The sequence below is a fragment of the Mustela erminea genome, chromosome 12 (assembly GCF_009829155.1).
Source record: "Mustela erminea isolate mMusErm1 chromosome 12, mMusErm1.Pri, whole genome shotgun sequence".
Lineage (NCBI taxonomy): Eukaryota > Metazoa > Chordata > Mammalia > Carnivora > Mustelidae > Mustela > Mustela erminea.
Window position 1 is genome coordinate 49,936,540 of NC_045625.1, and position 22,675 is coordinate 49,959,214.

General features: G+C 38.7%; 1 protein-coding gene across 3 annotated transcripts in view; it reads right to left on the reverse strand.

Moving 5' to 3' along the window:
• Positions 1-22,675, reverse strand: part of ADAMTSL1 (ADAMTS like 1) — a 920,800-nt gene that overhangs the window by 208,993 nt on the left and 689,132 nt on the right. For 2 of the 3 annotated variants that reach the window (XM_032306889.1, XM_032306887.1), the window contains 4 exons: positions 21,859-21,997; positions 8,761-8,811; positions 4,008-4,212; positions 2,636-2,783 (listed from right to left, as the gene is read on the reverse strand). In XM_032306889.1, the coding sequence (XP_032162780.1) occupies positions 2,636-2,783; positions 4,008-4,212; positions 8,761-8,811; positions 21,859-21,997 (543 nt within the window). The remainder of the gene's footprint in view (positions 1-2,635; positions 2,784-4,007; positions 4,213-8,760; positions 8,812-21,858; positions 21,998-22,675) is intronic. The other variant, XM_032306886.1, reaches the window with a different exon arrangement.

Below are 22,675 nucleotides of genomic sequence, written 5' to 3' on the forward strand. Positions count from 1 at the left end.
TTCGCACTACCTAGAAACCATGCCAATAACTGCAAGTGGTAAGTTTTTAGGTAAATTCCTCTTTTTTTTTTTTATTATAAAGTCCTGTTTCTGAGGATGGTTATATCAAGAAAAAATTTTTTAAAAATGTTTAGTAATACTAATCTACTAGTCTTTTTGCTGCCCTTTTATTATGTTGAAGAGCAAAGAGGAGTTTTTTTTTATTATTATGAAAGTCATTAGTAACACTGACTTAACATGTATACAGAGAGTCATCAAAGCATCTCTTCATGATTTCCTGTTAAAAAGATAGAATATTTATCTTTAGAGACGAACACAAAGTGCAATAAATTATACTGTAATACTTCAACAATTTCTGACTCGTTTTTCCTTTTTCTTTCTGGTGAAGTGATCTATGCCACATTGTCACAAACAAACTAGGCTGCCACTCCAAAATTCACAAAACATTGCTTTAGGTCTCTGGCTCCTCCCGCACCCCCTTAAGGCTCATGGACAGCCAGAATATGAACAATTTAGGGCCCATAACCCATAATTTGACTGCTTCACCTCTTTATCTAGCTTTGGCCACATAATTCAGGACAAGCTTCCTAACTACTTCCTGAAAAAAAAAAAAAAACCAGAAAACTGTAAAGTAGAAAAAGAAAGACAGGGGTTCTAACTGCTCCTACAGAAGTAACTGCCAAGATTCCCATTTTGACATATTTATTAGGATCATTTATAGGGATATTTGCCTTTATAGTATGAGCCAGTGAAGCTCTATCACCATTTTATGACATATAATTGTAAAGATGAAAGAAATATGCCTCTCTATGCATACACCATAGAATTATATGGCATTTTAATGATGTTTAGAGAGCCACGCTCACTACTTAGTTGTGAAAATCCAGATTTCATTCTTGATAGTTAACCACAAACTGCTTCTCTTTCTCTGAAGCGGCCTGGTAAAGACAGCGCTAATAAATAATGGACTATTTAAGTTAGGGGCATCACTTCTTGTCCTCTGTGTGCAGCAATCTTTTCTTGTCAGAAGACAAAGCGAGTGAGAAACATAAAACCGCTAAGGCCGGAAGGATCTGCTAACGTTTAAACACAGGGACACGGGCCCCCTATGCATACATCGTTTTACAGGTAGCCCATGTCTCCCAACTAAGTGACTCAGGCAACCGTGCTGTGTCTGCCATTTCTGTTTCAGTGAGGAGGTGTTCAGCCAGCACTGTGAGGCCTGCCATTCTCTATTGTCTGTTGGAAGCGGATCCTGTCAGAGGTACTGGTGGCCTCTTCCTCCTGTAGCTGAGGATGCTGATGATAGTCAGGAGTGGAAGATGACACATGTGGAGAACGGACTGTATTAATTAATTAATTAATATTCAGGCAGTGAGCTAAGCATCCTGTCTGCACTATATCTCATGTAATACTCACATGATCTCTGAGGTAGTTACTATTACTAGCCCCATTTACAGATGAGGAAACTGAGCTTCAGTTTACTGAGAAATGGAGGGAGAGAGATGTATTTATTACGCTGAATCAGGATTTGGGGTATTTTTGGTTTTATTTCCATCATATTATTTAGATTTCATGATGGCATTCACTCCCACCAAGGGCACTCTATAGTAAATAAAGAGGTACACGGTGGCTGATTTTCTGAGAAATGTAAGGGACGCCTGGGTGGCTCGGTTGGTTAAGCGGCTGCCTTCGGCTCGGGTCATGATCCCAGCGTCCCGGGATCGAGTCCCACATCGGGCTCCTTGCTCAGCAAGGAGCCTGCTTCTCCCTCTGCCTCTGCCTGCCATTCTGTCTGCCTGTGCTCGCTCTCTCCCCCTCTCTCTCTCTGATAAATAAATAAAATCTTAAAAAAAAAAAAGAAAAAGAAACAAAAGGGAATCATATTTAATAATAGGAGGTAGCTTATAATAAGGAGTTCTCTACTTCTGAATTGTTTGCGACTTGGGTGTTTTCTATTTTCTTGACATGGTTGGCAGCAATATCAGCAAAGTAAGTCCAATCAGCGTAAGTGCCAGTCTGTGCAATTCTAACAAACCTTGCTCACTCAGTAGAACTTCTCTAAAATTCGCTTTTTATAAACTATTTGCAGTATCTGTTAAATTCCGATTTATTCCAGATTTCCATTTCAAATTATGGTTCTGGAATCTTGTCTCATATTAATGTTTTCATTTTCAATTTAAGAAGCAACTCCTTTCTGTTTCAGCTATGTGAAGTATGAGGTCTCCTAACTCATTTGCTTCTTCCCAAAGTAGACACTCTCTGATTGACTGATTGACCGCATTATTTTTAACAGCAAGAAATGTGACTAGTAAATTACACATGTATTTCTCCAACATCTCTACAATATCTCCTTTTAAGCACATGCAGTTGATACTTTTCAGCAACAGTCTTCAAACAGCTTCACAGCCCAGGAGAGAATTATGTAAGTATGTAGCACTTAATAACAATTTGCAAGCAAAATGATTGGAAAGATTTTTAGGAAGAGTTAAGTCCACTTAGTAGAGTCTAAGGTCCATACAAGGGTTAATTAAGAACACCAGAGATCTTTAAAATTATCCCAGGAGTTTCTAACAGTCCCCAAAGAAGACACGGAACAATGAAAAGACCCGTAACAGAGCACCTGTTGAGTTACCTTTGGGTTTATAGCAGGGAGTGGGTATGATGCATTCCTCTTTTATGTGGGGCTTGGTTTTGGGGCTACAGCCTCCTGTGTGCATCCCACGATGGTCGATGCAGAGGACCACACGATACCTGAGGCCCTGGCCACATGTCACCGTGCACTGGAAGGAGAATGCAAGAGAGAGGATACTCATAGCCAAGCTTCGTTTCCTTTGCCTCGTTTCTCACCCAAGAGTCTTTTTAGGGCTGCTTTTAGATTAAGGACTCCCGGTGGCTTGGTACCATTTCTTACCATTCATGGAGTCTTTGTTCTATTTGGCTATTTAGGGTGAAGGTGGCTGAAAATTCAATCACTTTCAATTTCTTAGATTTAGATCAGTTCGGCAGCATTCCTTAAGCACCCCCGTGTGCTGAGTCCCAAACCAAGCCACAAAAAGAAGGAGAAAAGAAACTGTAGAGTGCGCTCACTTTTGATTACTAATACTGCATTTGACTTTATTTAGTCACTTCGTTAGCTCCCACATGGACATTAACCCTTTGTAAACTGCCATCATAGTAAATTTATAATGCAGCATGGCTAATCCGATTGACTACACTGACATGGTCAAAAATGTTTCAGGGGGTTGACTCAATGACCAGATGTAGACAGCACCTCCAGTGCTTCTAGATGCCAGGGAGCAAGTCTAGATAGAGAGAAACGTCACAGCTCTGATCCTGCTGCCCCAAAGCCACACAGTGAAGTAAGAAGTCTTTTGCCAACTCTGTGGCTCGGGGCACAGAGTTTACCTCCTTATCTTTCTATCTCTTTTGCCATTTTAAACCTTTTGAATTAGCAGCTAGGAAACCCCAAATAACATATTATTTAAGCTGCTGCAATAGTCTCCCTATGTTCTAGAATGTTCTGTTTTTAATTATCCTACTTCCTCCCTGTTCTACTTATTTTTCCATTTCCATTTCACATTTTTTTCAATGAAAATACAGATAGTTTTAATCGGCATCTACTCTTTACCCTTTTGGGGTAAGAAATAAAACCTAAAACCCAACTGTGGTCTACTGAGCTCTATCATCAGAGCAGCTTCTAGACATTGTGGATCAGTCATTTGGCCTCACTGAATCTTGACAGACCCTGGCCTCTCTTTGCCACTTGAGGGAACGTTATGAGAGACAGAGGCTTCTTGGAGTAACTTGAAGAAGTTATGTATATCTACATGTTTACATCTGGCTATGCTGGAGTTGAGGCGTGCCTATGTCAGGAGCTAAACTGGATGGCTTCTGGACACCTCGAGAGCAGTGGGGAGCTGCCCAGGGTAGCTGGCGGGGTCATGGCGATGAGAGGGAAGAGTGGACTTACTCTCCTAACGAACAAAGAAAGAGGGCACAGTTACCGGAGACCACTCCTGTGCCAGCCATTTAGGACAGTCAAAAATGTTGCAGGGCTGCACGATGGGCATCTTAGGGGTGTACATGCATTTCCACTCTTCCACTGAGGTGACATGCCCCTGGATGTCCTCCTCCACACAGGAAACTGCCCGGCTCTGGATGCCCCCCCCACACGAGGAGGAGCACGCGGTCCACGGGGTGGCCTCCCACCTACAGAAGCAAGGGGAGTCATCAGGGCGGACATGCACATTGCCAAACCTCCTCAGTGACCTTTCTGACCAACCCCGTTCCCAGTGCCTATCGGGGCAATCAGGTTCTGAGAAGCTACAGTCCAGAGATCGGAAAGCCATCTAATGCCTAATAGCGGACGAGGGAGAGCGAAGGATTCAGTGTTGGCAAAAGTGCTCTGGAAACCTTGAAGCTCTGCGTCAAGTGTAAGAAATAACTCTTTTGAGAGTAATTTTTTGAGAGCTGTCCACAGGGCGACCTGGGCTGTCTGTAACCTACTCAAAAGAGGGCTATTTGGTCCCTCTCCTTATAGTTTGAATATATATTCTGTGTGCCATATTTATATTATTTCATATTTTATAAATATATCCTGTATCTATGTTATATATAATATTTAAAATAGTTACATATTTAAAATAGATTTAATATTTAATATAGATACTTAATATTAGTATTTATAATATTAAAATATAAAAAATATATGCTTACTAAATGTCACTCAATATCTTTGTCAAGATTACAACTGGTTACTCAGTTAACACTAACAGCTTGCACCTGGGCTATTATTTTCTATTTTCAATGCATTGCTTTATCACTTAGCTTCTGGATACTTTTACATTGAGAAGCTCATGAATGGTCAAGGTAGACCAAACGTTCATCCCCTCTCCCTTGTTTCTACAATCATCAGCTTTGGGACTATATGGATTCAGCACAATTTTGATGTTGAAACCAGCCCATCATTACACTAACAAGCAAAAGTAATAATGTTATGTATTATCTTCTCATTCCCTAACTGTTGAGGGATACTGGCAGTTAGCATTCCCCGGACAAAGAACTGTGGGAATTGTGAAGAAAGTTTGGTTTGGATTTTAAGGCTGATGGCATTGGAATCTAAAGATACAGTTACCTAAGGGAGAAGATTACAGTATTATCAATAACATTTAAGAGAGTTCCATTGATTTTTTTTAGATCTCTACACAGCTCTGAAGTATTTGGGACCAGAAGCTGACAGATATTTTTGCCTGATTCTTTTCTCTCCTCCTGCAGATTTAGAGAATATAGAATTTTTAAAAACAGAAATACTGAGACTGAGCCTGTCTTTCCTGCATATGTTCTGCTTGTTGCTGAGGATTGCTAAGGAACTTCAAGATTTCTCTTAGAATTAGGAGACATATAATTTTAATGAGAGAGAAACAAAATGTCACCAAGTCAATCTACTTGGAAAGTTAAATGTAAAAATATTGCACAGGCATACCGTGGAGATATCAATTATCCTTTAAGTAAGATTTCATGTATATTGGGAACCTGACTTCTCTTTTGCATGAGCATGGATATGGTGTGTTTCCCAGGTAACAGAGGATTTTCCTCCACATTTTCTCTGCACCCTTTGAGTCTAGGCAACAACTGTTACCTCTATTGCCAACAGCCTAAACGTGCTGCCAAGTACTGTATTTTCCTATGCATATTTCCCCAGGAGAGACAAAAGAAAATGCTATTATGGAGAAACTGAGACCCTCTGTTTAGCCCTTAGAAGACTTTATGAGCCCTTTCAAGAGAATGAAGCAGCTCTGTAGAGGGTGTCTCTTCAAAAGGCTAAGACCAATTCTCATTTATCTCCATGTAAATCTCTGGAGAGTTTCCCTCTGTATATGGATAACAGGTCTGATTCAGAATGATATGTAAGTGCATATTCACATTAGATTTGATCTGACAGTGAAGTGGGAATATGTTTTTGAATGCATATTTAATCTCTTAAAACATTAAGATGCCATAAATAAAGCACACTTTCTAATTGGTACTCAAACGTCCCTAAACTTGACCCTTCTAAAGAGACAGTGATTAATTCCTGTCTCAACACTTGGACCTGACCCATAGTGTGATTTCACAAACAGGAATAAGTATCCTTTTCAGTGTCAGCGATCACAGAAAGACAAATGATGCTAACATTATTCTAAGAATTTATAATATGGGTCCATCATATCCATACTTCTATTAAAAAATTTTTAAAAAAATTATTGTGTGATTCTTGCCATAATAATAGGGTTATGAGGAATTTCAAGGCAAAACATGTCTGAGTGCTTTAAAGAAAGTATAATAAAAGCTGAGAGAAGGCATCAGTTAGAATATCTTAAAAAAGGGACCAGGTAAGTGCTTGGGGTAGGGGAAATAAAAGCACATATCCAAGATCCCTGCCCTGGAAGAATAAAAAATGAGTTTATATACCACGTATTTTAATTCTGATGGCTTTAAATTTTTTAAACACATAGTGTGTTTAAGAAATTCTCAAAACTAAGAGTGATATGGAAAATTTGTGTATGTTTATTATGATTAAATAAGATTCCGTTCTCCTATTATGTTCAGGTATATGTCTCAAAGATTGAAAGCAAGAAAAAAATCTAAAAATTCATTAACTTTGCTTTGTCATCTATACTTGTGGTCTAAAACCCATTTAAATAATCAATATGGAAAGCCTTCTGCCTCGATCAGAAGGTAGCTGCCATCTGAAAACCATTTTTGAGCCTCAGTTTTAAACTCTGGATCATTTTGGAGACTCAATTCTTCTTGTAGAAACATATTTGTAGAAATTGCTTCCATTTACTAAGATTTTATCAATTAAGCAGAACTTTAGCAGAATCTAACTTTAGAATTAGCTCAGTAACAGAAGTGCAAGGAGTAGGAAATACGGTCTGTTTATTTGCGATTGTCCTTTTCCATTGTGATGCACGGACAGGCCAACGTGTACACAGGAGAACATTAAGGAGGCCCGTTTCAATCTATCATTGAGAATACTGGGATTCTGACATTTGGGGGAAATCAGAACGTATAAGAAATGAAGTTTAACCTAAGACAGGCACTAGTCATACCGGAGAAATACAAACAAGAGAAATCACAGATATGAAAGAAACTTAGGAGTGCTATTATAAGAAAAACATAAATTCAATGTTGTTCACCCCTGACACCCAACTTTACTTTTATGATAAAATATATGGCCTTCCCACAAACAGGTATGTGTCCTGTAGATACTTATTTTACAGATACAGAAACATTGAAATCAGATGAAATCTTTGTTCAGTTAAATTCATCTTCTCATATTTTCATTCCATTTCTTTTTTCAAGAAGCATTTACTATAGAAGTTTGGTTCTGGATCAAGCCAGCAGATCTATCAGCATTCTGAAGTCATTTATCATCTTTATCAATATAGTCATAGAAAAGTGGGAGGGAGCTAACTAATAGTGGAAAAACTTAAAAAGAAAAAGATTCAATGCCCCTCTCGACATGCTACTGTTAGGATGGTGAAAAGTGGGTTCTGTACCAGTCACTGGAAATATTTAAGTAGAGGCTGGATGACAGCTTGCACTGGGGTACATGTATTATCTAAATCTCTGTGTGCATACCTGTGTGGTATGCACTAAATACACATATGGATATTTGTGCAAATACACTCGTTTATAAATGTAGGGCATATGAGCGTGATCACTTGGAAGGAGTAGGACAGGGGAGCCTCTCTGGGAAGCTGAGCTCAATGACCTCATGAGCCCCTGTTTGGATTCCATTTCATGAAGCATTTGGAAATTTTCAATCAAACTTTTTTTTTTTTTTTTTTTTTTTTTAGTTCAGAATAAAGTTATTTTCTAGGCTTGGTTTGGTTTGAGATTCAGGAAACTACCATGGATTAGTCACACTATTTGTGATCTGATGGAAACTCTGAGTTCTAAAGAGGAGCTGATGCCCTCGAGTCCAAGTGAGCAAAGAAGATAGAGCAAAGGCATCTCCTAGCACAGGGGTTCCGTCAAAGCCTGATTCTAATTTATGTTGTCTGGGGACCTGTTTGCAGTGTGGCAGATCACACACTCAAGAACTGGCCTATTTTTAGCCTCTCCAGTTTTCGTATGAATATATTAATAAAGAGAACAAGGTCTCTTAAAAGTTCCTCAGTCACTTTTTTTTCTTTTCTAGTTGAAAAAAGGCCTGTCCTTTAAAAAAGCAGCACAGCACATGGAATTGGGTATTTTGAGAAAAAAATGTCCCCCAAATGTTCTGAACAATAAGGATGGGAAAACATTGCCTTTTGGTACACAATTATAATTTCTCTGCAACATAAAGAAGATATTTAAAGCCCCTAGGCAGAATTATACCACATCTGGAATCCCACATTTGCGGTTCTGTGATAATGCCTCCGGCAGTGTTTGCTTAACAGTTAGCAACAGGGCTTTAATGCCTAGGGCCCTACTACAGAGGAACAGAAGAGGACAAACGGAGTGAAAGAAAGACACAACATAACCCGTACACTGTATCTAATCAGAGTCAATGACTGTGTCCACTTCAATGTAATAGGATCCTATCTTAAAACGATTTTTGAATGACCAGCTTAGAGTTCGAGCAGAAGCAGAGCTCAGGATGGGTTGCAAAATATGCCATCTACCAGCTTACTTTTACAGGAAAACACACAGTCTACAGCTACATAGATACGTAAAAGAAGCAGAAGGCTGATTTACTAATTCTAGCATCAGGATGGTTGATTTACGTACCGAGGAAGGGGATGGTAGAGGTCATAAGGCATGATCTGCTTGTATCCGTCACTGTTAGGAACAATAATGCCAACCCTCTGAGTAGAAGGTACACACAATAAAATAAACACTAAATGATTACATTATACAAATTTTGTTAGACAAATGCAAAACAACATTAATAATCGTCTCTGAAAACAACACTACAACAGTTCAGTATCTTTATACTCTCAGATGTGTGAGGATGGGGCAAGTTCAAGGGCACCGTTTACTATAATTAGTTCTCTGATCCAAGCAGGAAATACCACTGGAAAGGGTGGTGGCGAGAAAACTTGGCACCTCATCACTAACTATGACACAATAAGCTTGTAAATGTTCTTTAATCCCCCCAATTATACATCCTATGAGGTCATTATTATCATCATTATTCATGTTACTTCCAGATGCTCCACAAGCAATTACAGTTACTGTCTCACTCCCGATGAAAGAGAGAGCTCCGTATACGAGTATGTACCTGGGGATTGCCAAAACGTGGGAATGTGCATGAGCAAGTACGTTTCTTCCCTTGGCATATCTCAAGATTTTAGTAAATATCTGGAAAGCAGTCACCGGGTTATTGTTACAAAGGGAGAGAGAATGAGCGAATATAGTAGGCAACTAGCAATCAAAGCAAGTTTCCTACCAAGATAAAGGCAGAACACTTAAAATGGATAAAAAATATGAAAAATCATTTTTGTGGTCTATAAAAATGTGATATAATGTTAACCACTATTACAGTGCTGGTTGTGATGGTTGTGACCATTGCTGGTCTATCTGGTGCCCTGGAAAACATGTGAGATTCAGAGACAGTTTAAAGGAGCCATAAGAAATGACTTGATAGGGTATATGGCTAATGGATTCACAAGAAATGATATTATAGGCTGTGTGGAAGTCCCCAGAGGCCTTACGGACTCTAATAAACTACATTAAACTGCCTCACTGATTTCAGCTAAAGCTTCTAATTGGCAAGATTTTCCTGCAGCATCCCCTGGCTTGTGGAAGATTTGTGATGAATTGGTCTCAGATAAAAGGGCTAGTAAAATAGCCCTTCTCTCAAGAGTGGGAGACAGAGAGGGCTCAACACATAGCTGTCACCATGGTACAGAACAGGGTAGGGCATGAGCAGAAGAGATGTATTTTGCAACTGACGAATGATGGGAAGTCCCTCTTTTGAATAATGAAGGAACTCACATAGCCTCTATGTATCCCTGGGGAAGAAGGATGGGTGTATATTTATATATCCACATTTGATATAAATGTTGATGTTTTTATTTAAATGAATAAACTAAGGCTTCAATTTTAATTTCATTCTCTGATATAGGATGACACAATATATTCTTTTTACTTTTTATTTTTTTTAATTAATTTTTTATTAACATATAATGTATTATTAGCCCCATGGGTACAGGTCTGTGAATCGCCAGGTTTACACACTTCACAGCACTCACCATAGCACATGTTCTCCCCAATGTCCATAACCCCACCCTCCTTCCCCCAACCCCCTTCCCCGCAGCAACCCTCAGTTTGTTTTGTGAGATTAAGATCCTCTTATGGTTTATCTCCCTCCCAATCCCATCTTGTTTCATTTTTTCCTTCCCTACCCCCAAATCTCCCCACTATGCCTCTCAAATTCTCCATATCAGGGAGATCATATGATAATTGTCTTTCTCTGACTGACTTATTTCACTCAGCATAATACCCTCTAGTTCCATAAACGTCATTGCAAATGGCAAGATTTCCTTTCTTTTGATGGCTGCATATTCTTTTTCGATGGCTAGCAAACCTTAGCTTTTGGGTAAAATGGGTGAGCTCAAGTGGATCAGATAAAAACAGCACTGACTTGAGATCATCATAAATAAGAGGGAGTGATAAAGAGGATACTCTCTGAAGAAATGACTGAAAGGTACAAGGATACATGAAAGAAATTAAATTTAAAGGAAAGGGGAAACAAAGCTATGAAAAATAGATATGTATTCCGAGGAGAGACAACCATGGGCATATTAATTTACTTGTTTATCTTACATGACTGAATGTTCTATATTTATCTGTACGATCAAAGTTTTTGTACTCATTTGCTAGGCTAGATTTTCATTGCCTATGGATGGGCGTTTCCATAAAGTAACAATATTCATGAAACTCGATGCTGCCTTTTGAGTAAAGTCAAAATCCCGCAGCTCTAACAGAAAAATGGAATGGGTCCTAACATTGAACTTTTCTCCCTGTTTTTCAAAGTTAGAGAAAGTTCCTCTTCTTTTCTGCCTTCTTCTGACAGAAAAATTGAATGTGAAAGACTGATCCTATCTTTTATTATAAACATGTGCTCTCTTTCCAATAATTCTTTTTTAAAAAGATTTTATTTATTTATTTGACAGAGAGAGAGAGATTTCAAGTAGGCAGAGAGGCAGGCAGAGAGAGAGGGGGAAGCAGTCTTCCCACTGAGCATAGAGCCCAATGTGGGACTCGATCCCAGGACCCTGAGATCATGACATGAGCCGAAGGCAGAGGCTTAACCCACTCAGCCACCCAGGCGCCCCTCCAATAATTCTTATGTCTAGTAATTAAGGGAATTTTCTTCTTAAAGGAGCTATAGTTTTAAAAGAGTTCTAACCTTCCAAAGTTCTTCTAATAACTTTGGATATACATCTAATAGAAGTTTATTAAGAAATCATAGAATTGACTTAACTATTATATTTGAGCTAACCCAAGCATTTTTACTCACACCAACACCACTTTCTAAATGCAAAATGCAGTTTGTTGTCTTCTCTTCTGAAAAATTTTACAGCTATGATTTGTTATCCTCAATATTAGAATGAACACTGTATATCTCTGCCAATTGATTTATCAACTGATGATATTTAAAATGGAGTCAGTGGCATTGAAGAAAACAGGCTAGAGGAGAAGGGGAATAAAAGGGGGTGTATATAGAATTCAAGATGTTGGGCTTTGCTTTGGACTGATGTAGAAATTGTGTTTTTGTTTGCACAAGGACCTCTAAACCTGGATTCAGCAAAACTATAACTATATTTGTCTTTCTATGGCATGGGTCATGGTGAAGACTCATAAAATCATTCTGGGGCACCTGTGAAAACAAAAAGATATCAAAACAATGGTGCTCTGTCCAGTCTTGTTAATGTATGCTCATGTGCATGGGCTCTGCTCTCTCTAGGGGTTCATGCTATGGCCTTGGCCTTTCAGCACACTGTCACAGAAGTGTAGGCACTATGGCCTAAATGTAACTCCCTATTGCTTACCTTTAAGACACTTGGTCTTTTTCTTAGGCAAAGTGTACATATTGAGGAATGATGAAAAGGATGCCATTCAGGGACCTTAAGAAGCTCTTCCCGTGTTCAGGGCCTGATGTGTGTGTGTGTGTGTGTGTGTGTGTGTGTGTGTGTGTGTGTTATATGTGTGAATATGCAGGCATTCAGACATGATAGGTGGGAAGTCGTGGAGGAGGCAAAAACAATTTAAAAAAATGATCACAAGAGAAGATGTAAGAAACAGTTGGTTTTGGGCAAAATCATACATTCTTCATTGCTTTAACTATCGTGATCACGCATGCACTTCTTACACTGGGCAGCGACCTGACTCCATTGGACTCTCCAACATCAGAGATTATGGTGGGAAAATGAAAAGACGAGGAGGAGGTCATTCTCGACTCAAAGGGTGTCAGTAGAAAAAAAACAGGGTACCTCATCCTCTCAAGGCACACACCTTGCTGAACTGTCCAATGGTGGAAGAATGCTTCCATGTTAAGACAGACTCATGTGATGAAATATTATGCAGTCATAAACATGAAGCCTTTTGAACTATTTTTAATGATACAGAAAATGTTCAAACATAATGGTAACTGAAGAAAATTCAATGCAAAGTAGAACCTACCATGTGAACCACAATACTAAGAAAACTCATGTATTCATCAATCTATATAATCAGTTTCATAGTTCATATATATGTATCTATGTGTGTATAAATAACATATATACTTATTTATATGTATTTACACATACATATGTCACAGAACTATATTAGGAAAAGATAAAAACGATTGTTAGTTCCTGATGTTTTGCCTTTGTATTTTTACATTTTTCTGTTTTCCCAGTTTTCTATAATGTGTAGTCATAAGAATTAAAATATTTAAGCAAGACAAAATACAAATTTGAGAAAGTATAAGGCAGGAACACTTAAAAATATGAAATAAATGGGTGAAATGAGACCATCACCTCAAATTCCAAGTGTCACTTAAAGATTATCGAGTCTGTTTTGAAATCATCTCAGAAGCTATTTTAGAACAATATCCTTGACTTTAAATGGCTTCAAAATCAATCCATACTCAGGCTCACACTATTTAGCAAATTTCTCTCTCCAAGAAAAATCCTAATGGAACTATCTCTATGAGAGCCTAATTTGTGGGGTTCTGGGTTTTTTCTAAATGGAAATGAACCATAAAAAGTCTTTTTGGTGTTAGATGTCCCTTTGTGAGAATCTCTGAGGACCTCTTTCTTCTTCTCCTCAGCTGCAGACTTCTGTACAGCTGGATACGCTCTAGTTTTGTCAAGCTCAATGTGTCCAGATAGTTCATTATCTTCCCTCGTGATCACGGTTAGTGTTCAGACACTACAATCTTCTCCACCCAGGCTAGACTCTACAGGATGTCTTTGGTTGCTTCTCCTTCCTGTGTTTCCTACTGGAACTCAGCTCTGCCAGTTGGGAAGTCTGGCCAAGCACATCTCCTTGGGACACAAGTTTGGGGCCTTTTGCGTGGTCAGCTAATAGATTTCTGCTTATAAGCACTGTCTGCTTCAACCCAGTCTGCTCACTGCTATCATAGAAACCAGTATTTTATTTCCCAGCTCAAAAATCTTAAGTGGCTCCATGATACCCAGTGAAATTTCTTAGTCAAGGTCTATCTCTTCTAAAGCCCGTCTTTAATTTCCCTCTCAACATCTAGCCAGAAATTCACTCTTCCTCTTCCAAAAACCCACTGCACTAACTCTGCTCATCACTTTTAAGTTTCTACTAAGTTCTAATTATGTATAACTTTCCTTTAGTTTAATATCATGGGGCAGAATCCATATTGGTTCTCTACTGGATCTCTTAACACCATGCCGTGGGCAGAGGCAATTAGTGCATATTCGCTAAAAGAAGTCATGCTGTTGGTATGCAGACACAGAGGCAAGCAGTACCATCCAGAATTAAAGCAAATAAACAGAACCAGGTTGAAGAAACTCCCCAACCAACTGTCACTCACTGGGCACATTTTTAGTCTCATTCCTTGCCTTCCTCTAGCTCTGCCATCTGTGCAAGGGGGATAAACAGTTTTGGGGGTGAGGGGTTGAAAGTTAAGGGAGGCTGCTCTGGGAGCAGAGGTGATTGGGGGATTTGGGGAGGAGAGAGGACAGCTTAATGACACCTGTGCTTCTAGCTTGCTTGGCTTAACTCTGCATCTCTTCCATTGAGTATCTCCCAGAAATAGCCATGGCAGCTCAAAAAGCTCTCCTTGCTCCTGTTTCATGTGTCTTTCAGGTATCATGATGCTTTGTCACTATATAACTCTCTCTGGGCAGTGTTGGGCCCCAGTTCCTGGTTGATTTTGCTTTGCCTTTGCCATGGTAGCAAGCATCGAATCTGTACCAGTTAGGCACTCCATTAAAAAATGAATGAAATTGTGCATGGTGGAGGGAGCAATGGCACAGAAGAGAGTATTTTACCTTTTCTTGACAACTGTGGGCAACAGTTCCACATCTCTTCCTAAGCCACAGTTTAGGATGGGGCAGGAAAGAAGTGACCAAAAGTTGGAAAAGACATAAGCGTTCATGTTTTCCTGGGTCGTAGAGCACAAAGGATCATGGTATAATAAGGAAAAGGACCCCCTGAGGAGCTGGGCAATGGACAGTCAGTTCTCCTCTCTGTCACTCTCTGTGATCTTGAGAGCCTTACATTTGAACTTCTGCCACAGCTAAGGACTGGATGAAATCGGGAGTTTTAAGGTGAAGTAATAGCGGGGTCTCAGAAACCCGTCTCCTGGAGCTCTAGCTCGCCTCTCCTCTTCCTAGTGGCTGCTGAAGGCAGAACTTGCAGCTCTGTGAACCACAAATTGAAAACTACTGAACTAGGTGATCATCTCAAAATCTTTCCTACTCTAATATTTGGTGACTTCTTAAAGCACCACGGGCCTCCCTAAGCAAGATGGGATCCAGCAAATGAGAAAATATTCTGTAAAGAGGTCACAATCTTTTTTTAAACCATTGTACCTACTAGGCAACATTCATTTATCTTTCAGAACCAGACCAAAAGAACCCTGTCCATCATCCAGGCTTTGAAAATGTTTTTAAGGCACATATTCTGCAGTAAAACCCACTGGGGAGTTTTTGATCATTTGACCCCATATATTAAGATTTCCTCACATTGCTATTTCTGTGGTTCATATTCTTGATGTTAATGCAATTTCTGAACTGCTTTTTAAGTCAGTGGGACTAATATTTCTTTGGGTTTGTTTATCTCTTCCTCTACTTTCTCAAGTGATTGGTCACCTTTTGGAGGGAGTAAACATCAGTATTTATGCTTATATAAAAGAGGCTTGTCTAACCTGGATGTGTAGTCTATTCAAAGACCCAGAGGACCGGACTTCGCATAGACATGCAAAGTTGTCAGTACTGTACTGGTTGTGGGGGTCTATGTTGGGCTTAAACCAGATTTTATGGGGTGCTAAAGGCATCATGAAGAATAAGGTATCAGTAGCATGAATCGGGTCAGCTGAGTTTCCATTCTAGAGAAGGTTAAGTCTGGAACTGGAAGCACTTAGATTTACAACACAGCTTTCTTTTGCACAATCTAACCTGGGGGCAGATCCCTCAACCTCTTTAGCCTTCAGTTTGTTTATCTGGAAATACAGATAATAATCTCTGTTTTGCTAACCTCCCAGGGATTGTAAAACTGAATTGAGATAATGGATGTGAAAGCTCTTTATAAACTTTGTAGAGAAGTAATGTTGAGCATGTCATTTTACAGGTTTGGCTCTCAATTTGATAATGATAGCTGACTTCTGTTGAGTGCTTGGCACCTTGCTAAGAGCTTTGTGTATATTATCTCATTTAATCCTTGTAGCTACTCTCCTACAGGAATATTTTACTCATTTTACAAGTAGCAAAACTCGGGTCTAGAGAAGAAAAGAAGTTACAAGTTAGTAAAGCCAAAGTGAAGGAGGTTAAAATGGAGGATGATGCTAATACCTGGTAAATTAACTTGCAGGTTAATTAAGAGAATTGCATAAATAATTACACATTTCAAAAGTGTAAGAGGTACTGTAACAAGTGATTATCATTATTGGTAGTCATGAGCTGGTCTGGTAGAAAGACTGAACCGCCCCAATAATGGAGTTTCAAACTGATTGTCTGATAATGTGTGTGAGACTATCACTAATAACTTGGAAGGGTATGGCCATGCATCCTAAAAAGAACCAGAACTCCACTTTTTAACCTCATTAGAGATAATGAATGAAAGTGGACACAGGATTTTATGGTGATCTTTCTTCTCGTTTACTCGTTGGCGTCTTAGAGGAATATATTCAAATGAGGTTGATTGAACAGAAGTTGGTGCTTTTCTAAAACATTTACATCTTGTAGCAAAACAAAAAGACTTCGAAGATGAGGAAAACATTTCATTGTATTTTAATTGCTAACAAGGCAACCATTTTCTAGCCCTTACACTGAGTTCTCCTTTTTTGGTGACTTGGCCTAAATCCCATTGGAATTAAATGGCAATGTCTCACAGCTGGTTAAATGGGGATTATTAGGCAGTTGCACGCTGCGATTTATAGAGATGCCAATTATCTTAATTTCTCATGGTTGTTGTATTTTAAAACTCTGGTACATGTGATTTACTTTGATGAAGATTTTTTTTTTAAGGAATTCATGTCTCTTGCTATATAAAAACAACAGAGAATTCCATTTCTAGACCCATAGAAAATTCTGGGGTCCCATCTTTTTCTGGTCATGGAGGAGAAAGCTGCTTTCTGGAAAGTTTAGCAGTTTCTCTCTGAGGTAACACCAACATTATCATAATCATGATTTTAGTCATAATAGCTGTAGCAACTAACATTTCTGAGGGCTTGTCATGTGTTAGACATTCTGCTAAGCTCTTTAAATATCTTAGAGCATTTATTCCTCATGATGACCCTGTGAGGTAAGTACTGTTATTTTCCTCATTTCGCAGGATAAAAGATGGAGACTTAGTAAGAACAAGTAACTGGCCAAAGGGTACTCAATCAGTAAATGGCAGAGTCAGGATCTCAAGCCAGCCTCTTCACTCCAAAGCTCCCCTCCTAACCACGAGTCCGCACTGCCAATGGACTGGTTAGTCACCAAGTTAGCGTGACCAAGTTTTTACATGCCCACTACACATAATGGCTCTCGTGATGCAGATTATTTTAAAGTTGCATTAAAATTCAATCTGAGATTTTGTTCGCAATTTGGATCATGGCCAGGGATGACTTATGCAATTTGCTGTCAAATTAAATGGAGCTGGACAAAAAAGTCCACTGGAACACACCAAGAATGGCCGCTTGGGACAAACATGTTTGGGCATTTCCTCAGGACTATTGCTCTGAATCCCTTGAGGGAAGGGGGAATCTGGATGCAGTTTCAGCAAGGAACAGATTTGTTTGCTAATGATTGTGATCCTGATAGTGTGATGAGTGAGAACTTTTTTCACTTTTCCAACCCTTGCCAATTTAAGCCCCCTTCATTACTGCCTTGGAGGGAACACAGGGGACCCGTGCCAGAACAGATCCGCAAAGGTGCGTCTCTGATCTTCTCACAAACAATGTCTTGCACAATTTCTCCCAGACAGCATTAACAGTCATTCCAGTCTCATAGACTGAGCTATATGAGGCCAAATATAATATAGCTTACATTTAAAGCCACTCTGAAAACATAAGGTGCTTATTAGTTGAATTAAAATGATGCCTTTTTAATTGTTGCAGAACCATAGGCATCACATGATGGATTTTAGCCTTCACCTGAGAGGCAAAGATGATATATAGCACTGCACAAACAACTGAAAAAGGCATTAAAAAAAATTTCTCTGTGGTGTAAGACAGAAACTGTAATTAGGGCAGGCATGAGGGAGGAATTTACATTCGGTTAGATTCTAAACGTCTTAGTGACGCGGGAAAGGGTCCACACTCTTGGGTGAGAGGAATGCAGTGGAAAACAAATGAAACAGTAGATCCCTGACTTATAGGAGGGAAATGCCCCTGGACTTCTGGGCTTACCCTAGCTGGGACCACCACCGGAACATTGGAGAGAGCCTATGATGGGATTAGTGATATCATAGCTCTGAGCCACCAATGGGAAACAGTCTTAATTTTAGCTAAAAGCCATTAAATTTTTACCTTCATTCTCTCTTCCCCCTATTAGAAGTGTTAACTTTTGGCTTCCTTTTTGAGACCACTCTTGGCTAGGAAACAAACCATTTTACCACTTCATAAAAATGACTGCGTAAAAGACACCAGCAGAGAGCAACAAAAGCTCTCTTGGGATGGAACTTCTGGCAGCCAGGTAGGCTCAAATGTTGGTCTAGTAGTAGAAGGGACTCATATTCCTGCCTCAGCAAAATGTCAAGTTACTACATGTCATGGATATTCAGGCTTGCTTTAGAATAGTGGAAACCAAGAATGCTAAATCACTGAATTCCAAGTGTCCACTGTACACAGTATGATCTCATCTATGTTACAGCCTATAGACAAGACTGGAAAGAAACATAGCAAAAGCATTAACACTGGTGATTTGTGGGCACTGGAGATTGTTAGTGAGGTTTATTGTGTTCGTTATGGGCTTTTAACTCATCGACATTTCTTAGTTAGCATTAAGCACCAAAAAAAAAAAAAAAACCCATAAAAACATAAAAACAATCTCGAAAACAGGGGCTAGGTGTCAACCATCTCCTTAGCTTCAAGAACCATTAGATGAGCCAATCCATAACCATGTGAACCAGAGGATATCGTCTGTGAGCGAAACGAGTAGGGGATGTCATTTGGTTCACTAGTTCAACTATAAACACTTAGTTATTACAAAGTAAATTACTGCAAACAATGAGGCTGTTTTGGTAAACAAAAAAATTGGGCATCCTGGATTATGGCAAATGGTCATCATAGCCAATTTATTTCTGATTTGTTTTAGTTTCAGATGTGTAGCAATGAGAGAATTCCTATTATCACAGAAAAGCAGATATGTAATGGTAAGTTTTAAACAGCTCATCCTGCAATCTTAGGATACTTATTTTTCTGGCCAAATAGACACATTGAAGAACTTAAGGATGAGGGCAAAAAGTAGTTACTTTGGTGGGATAACATTTTTATAACTGTTCCAACAATGCTTATAATTTAGCTGAACTTGAATCAGTTAAAATTAGTTTAACATGTTTGACTATATGAACTTCTTGTGAGTTCTTGTTGAAAAACACTTCAAAATATATCAGATGAAATTCAGGGAGGCAACTCTGTGGAGTGACAGATTCTGTAGACCAAGTCTGAACACCGCTAACTTAATGCAACAAACAATCCTCTCACCCCCATTTCGTGGGTGAGAAAACTGAGGTCCGGAATGAACCAAGGGCTCCAGACCAAATTATTTAGTGCACTTTTTGCTGTCCATGGTACTTCCCAGGCTTGACAGGCAATAAACTTGGCTATGTGAATGGGATTTTGCTTTTCAAATAATACATAACAGGCCCCCAATTCCTAGTCTCACACAAGTAAAGTGAACAACTACCTCAGGGGCTTGATAAAAGGAATTTCTTTTGGAATTAAAAAAAAAAAAACATCTGTCTGTGGGTACTAAGGACGTCTACATTTTCCCTTTTTGGTGTTTCTAATTTTAGACACAAAGGCGATAGTTTAATATCATTGTGTCACTCCTAATTTGACTATGAGGTAGTTATATCTGTAGTTAGAAAGAAGTTTCTTGAGGGTTTGACTGTGATGTCTAAAGGGAGGGCAAACATTTGTTACATAGTAACACAGTTTGTTACACAGTATCTTTTTCTCTGGACTCATCACTTCTGTTTTCTCTTGGAATTCAGAAAACTTGCTTTGACCCCAGGTATGCAAATAAGGACAATGAATTTCCCAGTGATCCTGAAGTATCTTAACCTTGGGGCTGCAAATCTATATTTCCTAAAGAGGTTTCCTCTTAAATCTCTCCTACTGTTAAGTGTTAATTTTTACAGCTTTGTTTAATTACCTCTGCAATAAAAAAGCAGCTTCCTGACATTTGCCTCTAACTTACTTCTTCTTTCTCCTTTCTCAGTTTTCTTTTCTTTTTTCCTTAATAGCCACCTGTCCCAACATTTATACATGTGCTGTATTAGATGTTTTAAAATAACATAGGATGGAGACAAAGCAAAAATTTCAGAGGCAAACCTCTTTCATTATAACATGGCCTTTTGCTTTTGGATAATAAGAAATAGGCCACAAGTATGACTCCGACAGAGAAGATAGATAAAAATCAGGAGCCCCTCCCCAAAATTGAGTAAATTATAAATATTTTCTTAAAATTGTTAACAAAATACTTTTATCTCACAACTGTCTTCCACAGTCATCTCTTTATGGGAGTTTTTTTCCCCAGTTGTGGGAGTGAATCCCTCATTTCTCCTAGAAATTTACACATAAATTATCATGAAAACGGGTGAAGACTTTCAAAGTCTTCCTCTGGCTGAGCCATCTGTCTGAATTAGGATAACTATGCTTTTCGTATAAGTGGTCTTCTGGTATAGATATAAAGATGTATAATAAGAAGAATAATTTAAAAATAGGGTTGAATTGCATTAGTTATAATTGTCTTGGCTACAAGTGCTTCATACTCTTAATATTTCCAAAATAAAAAAAGTCCAAGCAAAATGTTAACACCTCATTCAGTTTTTAAACCATTTCCAATTTTCAATACATAATTATCTGGTGTAACATGAACCTAAACTAAATTAAACCTCACCTAAATTATATAATTATAAAATATTGATTCTGTGTCTTTAATGGAAACCTGTTAGTCGGAGTTCAGTTTTATGAGCTAAGTATTTGAAATAGGCCATTTTGCATCACATGTAGAATTTAGAATCCATGAATATGAAACAGAGTACAAGAAAATAAACTTTGGGAAGTTAACAGCAGAAAACAAAAACTTCAAAGTGATTTTCATGCATGTTGCTCATGTACTATTTCAACTCTCTCAAGTTTTATTTTTATGTATCTATACTTACTAAACTATGATTTAAAAGTAATACTGAGGTGTTTCTCAGAAATCCAAGCAGCTGAGGGAAGGATTTTTAATCTTTTGGTGTTCACAATCAGTTTTCCAGAAGAATTTTTTTTTTTTTTAAATTTCTTCTCTCCTATGTGTGGATAAGGAAGATGATAAAGAGATCTACCAGGAAGTGTTGCAAGTACAAAGGCTAATATCACATCACAGACAGACTGCTGACCTGTACTTTCATGACTCCTCATCATCTGAGATGTTTCATTAATCAATCTGATCCTTAAATCTAATTGAGGGCCACTTGTGGTTTCCAAAAAGCCATAGCTGACATGAAAATGTCAGGTGCTTCTTTAGAGCTCCTAATTTAAATGACCTTTAAGAAAAATCTGACTATTGACAATAACTCCTGCTTTCTCCTTAACAAAGGCTGAGTTTGTTAAAATTAGAGTTATGGACCACCCCTGGCTCAAATGGGTCAGCTGTGGTCCTTGAATATGGTCTGCTTTGATCACGTCAAACTCCAGTGACAGAGTTAAAATGAAAAGACTCCTGGGAAGACCACGCCACCACACTGGCCTGGACTTTGTTAAGGAGAGACAGAAGTACCAGAATCAAAATAAATCAGAAGAGAAAATAATGCTTAAGGGAGCTCCCCACGTGGAGAATCTGTAGACCCTGAGAGGGCATCATCTAGCTTCAAGACTGAGGGGCATGGGTAACCAATAATGCATGATTAGGAAGCGATGCTTATTTTTCATTAAAAGATTTAAGAAGCTTAGCAGGAACACGATTTATATTTATGACAAATAAACTGGTAAATTTGACTGACCTGGCTGGGCAAGGATCCAAGTTGCACTCTTGAAGTTTGGGTTTGGGTTTGACGTTCTCCGGGTAATAGTGGCAGTACTGATCAGCAACCACACGGTTGCTCCGAAGATCATAACACTCGGCCGATGTCAGCTGGTAACCTGTAGTATCAAACCATCCAGGCAAGTTTAAGACACACAAATCATGGTAAAATATAATGCAATAGATTTCTTTATGCTTTTTGGCCATCTCACATTAATGGAAATTCTTCCCCAATGGTTCAGTAATTTCCAGGACAAAACACAGATAAATGGGAGGCTCATTAATTTTTGCAGACCTCAAATATTATTTTTCCACTCGAATTTTAACAATTAAATTTTACTCTAAGATTCGGATTATAGAAGGGCAGAGCTAGGTAGTAAGACTCTGTTGTAAATCCTTCCTTATTAATTTGCTTTGTATAATCTGAAAGTGTAACAGAGATTTCTGTATCCAAAAAAGATGATCGGTGTTTATTTGCCAAGCATTAAATTTTGCAAGGATGCAAAACTGCCTCCATTGTATCTGGGGCATTAGGGAGAATAAACTCCCAAATCAATAGCATAAACTCTAACACCGCTCCCCTGGATGAATGGGGGATAATGGGATTCAGTGCAAGTCCAGGTCTTGCCAGCCACCTGAGAATACCATCTTTGTCTATACTCAACCTGAGTGGGTTTGGCTGAGTAAATGTAGGATGAATCCCTCCAGAGCAACACCACCAACAACAATAATAGGACTCCCCTAATGTTCAGTTTCTTCTTCACCTGAAATCCTTTGCCATTGCTCCTTAAATTAAG